The sequence below is a fragment of the Akebia trifoliata genome, chromosome 5, assembly GCF_017979445.1.
Source record: "Akebia trifoliata isolate Shusen 1 chromosome 5, ASM1797944v1, whole genome shotgun sequence".
Classification (NCBI taxonomy): domain Eukaryota; kingdom Viridiplantae; phylum Streptophyta; class Magnoliopsida; order Ranunculales; family Lardizabalaceae; genus Akebia; species Akebia trifoliata.
This window is the reverse complement of record NC_141379.1, coordinates 28,886,768-28,888,934: the sequence shown is the minus strand read 5'-3', so window position 1 is coordinate 28,888,934 and position 2,167 is coordinate 28,886,768. Positions and strand designations below refer to the sequence as shown.

General features: G+C 35.7%; 1 protein-coding gene across 1 annotated transcript; it reads right to left on the bottom strand.

Moving 5' to 3' along the window:
• Positions 1–1,526: 1,526 nt before the first annotated feature.
• LOC147401999 (S-protein homolog 1-like) lies at positions 1,527–1,913 on the bottom strand. The gene has a single exon (XM_086444467.1). The coding sequence runs from the start codon at positions 1,911–1,913 to the stop codon at positions 1,527–1,529; it is 387 nt and encodes a 128-aa protein (XP_086300593.1).
• Positions 1,914–2,167: the final 254 nt, after the last annotated feature.

The following is a 2,167-nucleotide window of genomic DNA, read 5'->3' as shown; positions in this document are numbered from 1 at the left end:
AAATCTTAAACCCCAAAATTTCAGTAATTATTTGAGAGCTTCTATTGGCACCCCAACTTTGACTTATCCTTAACCATTCACTTATTTTCTTTATTTTTAATTGGGGTGTAATAAGTAAAAGTCAGGGTTCCAATAGAAGCTATCTTAAATAATACCTAGGGGATTAAATTATCATAAGATTTATTATTTTAAGAAGACTAATGATTTTTGTATTCAAACTGACAGCTGGACTCAAAAAGTCACTGATGTGTCATGCATAAAATCATAGATTCTTTCGCTCGGGATACAAAATGGTAGGTCGGTTTTATATCCCTAGTGACAGAATTTACAGTTCTTTGCCCATCCCACGTTGGTGAGTTTTGAGTCCCCTGTCGGTTGAGTTAAAAAATCAGCACTCTTTTAAGAATTATCCATGACATGGCAAACAAGCATTTATTAGATTATTATTTTATGAGCAGGTATAATACCGAATTAATTAATGAATCATATTTTTGTCCACTCCGCTCCCCCCATCAATTTGAAGTTTCATGAGTCTAACAATTCTATTTTGGGTTTGTGCTTGGGATATTTACAAAAAAGTGATCAACTTTTGACGAATTTACAATTCCGGCTCATTGTTCATCTTAATTACCAAAACGTGAACGATCACGAATCCAGAGGTTTTAAAATGACAATTTTGCAAGTTTAAAGTGACTAATTGGTAATTTTAAAGTGATAATTTGCAAGTTTAAAGTGACTAACCGTCGAATTTGTTACCATTCTGGATTTTTTTTAACAAAAACATGATCATTAACGCTTTGGTAATTAAAGTGAACAGTTAGCCAAAATAGTAGATAACTCATTTTCAGCTCACGAAATGGTAATTAACCCTTGTGTTTTAGCTAGCATATATGTTTTTGCCTTCTTATTGAGAGTCCATATTGTTATGGGAGATGCTTCTTTTACCTGCATGTACTGTTGAGAGGTCATAATATTATATAGCTTAGATTCGATTACTAGTGAGAATTAAGTTCTAGCATCCAAAGAAAACACCCAAATTAAATATTACAGACTAAATTAAGATACCTCCAAATTCGTTCCAACTTTTATGGGATTTAAAACCATGAAACCAAGTTGATGAAAATTGTAACAGGCACCAAAATAATGGAATGATAAATTTGGGGGTTAATGAGTGGCGAGAACCAGGAGGTTATAAGGAGAGAGGCAAGGCAATGAGTGTCCGATGTGAGACTAAACTCAACACGCCCCTGCAAGTGTGAATTAGGTGACGTGGAGGAGAGAAAGACCTGCTCTGATACCACGATAAATTTGAGGGTCCAACTCAAAACCAGTTGGCAATGAGTGGAAAGGCCAAGAGTTTATAAAGAGAGGCAAGGCAGTGAGTGTCCGATGTGGGACTAAACTCAACAGGAAATACAACCAACAAAAATAAATTTACTAGCATTTATTTATAATAATCATCCAAGAACACAACCTTGAACATTATTACGAAGCTTAAACTAACTAGGAGAAGCATCATCACCATATCACCAGGGATACACCTTCACAAACTTGTCATCATAGTTGTTGGTGTAATAAATACCATCTTGCCTTGCTTTCCAATAATTATTACGTCCCCTAACGTGTTGGGCATCAAACACAACAAAAGATTTACGAGCCCGTGACCATTCCATGTAGCACCAGAAAAGAGTAGACTCCAAGAAGTTGATGTGGAAACTCCAATTGAAATTATAGGTGTATGGGAGGTAATGCCAACCCAGATCGTCGTCTCTGGATTTGCAATGGACTTTCAGTGTCACGTGAGGGGCCAAGTCATTGGTAACAAAGACATGGTATTTGCCCACAACAACAGAAGACTCACACAAAGCCAATGCCAAGACAAGTAAGAGAACATAACTGTTGAAAGAACCCATTGTTGCGTTCTTCCCTTCTTCCAGAATATGAAGATGATGGTGTTATAGTTTCTTCTCCTTTAATACCCAAAGCAGTAGGTAAAGATTTGGCCATTAAACACATTAGAATAATGGATATACTTACAACCAAACATACATGGCAAAAACAGGTAATATGATAACTCTTTTCCCTTATTTGAGATATCCAAAGCAATAGATAAATATGGACAGAAGGAATCGACAAACAAAATTTAAGATGGGAAAATATGGTAATA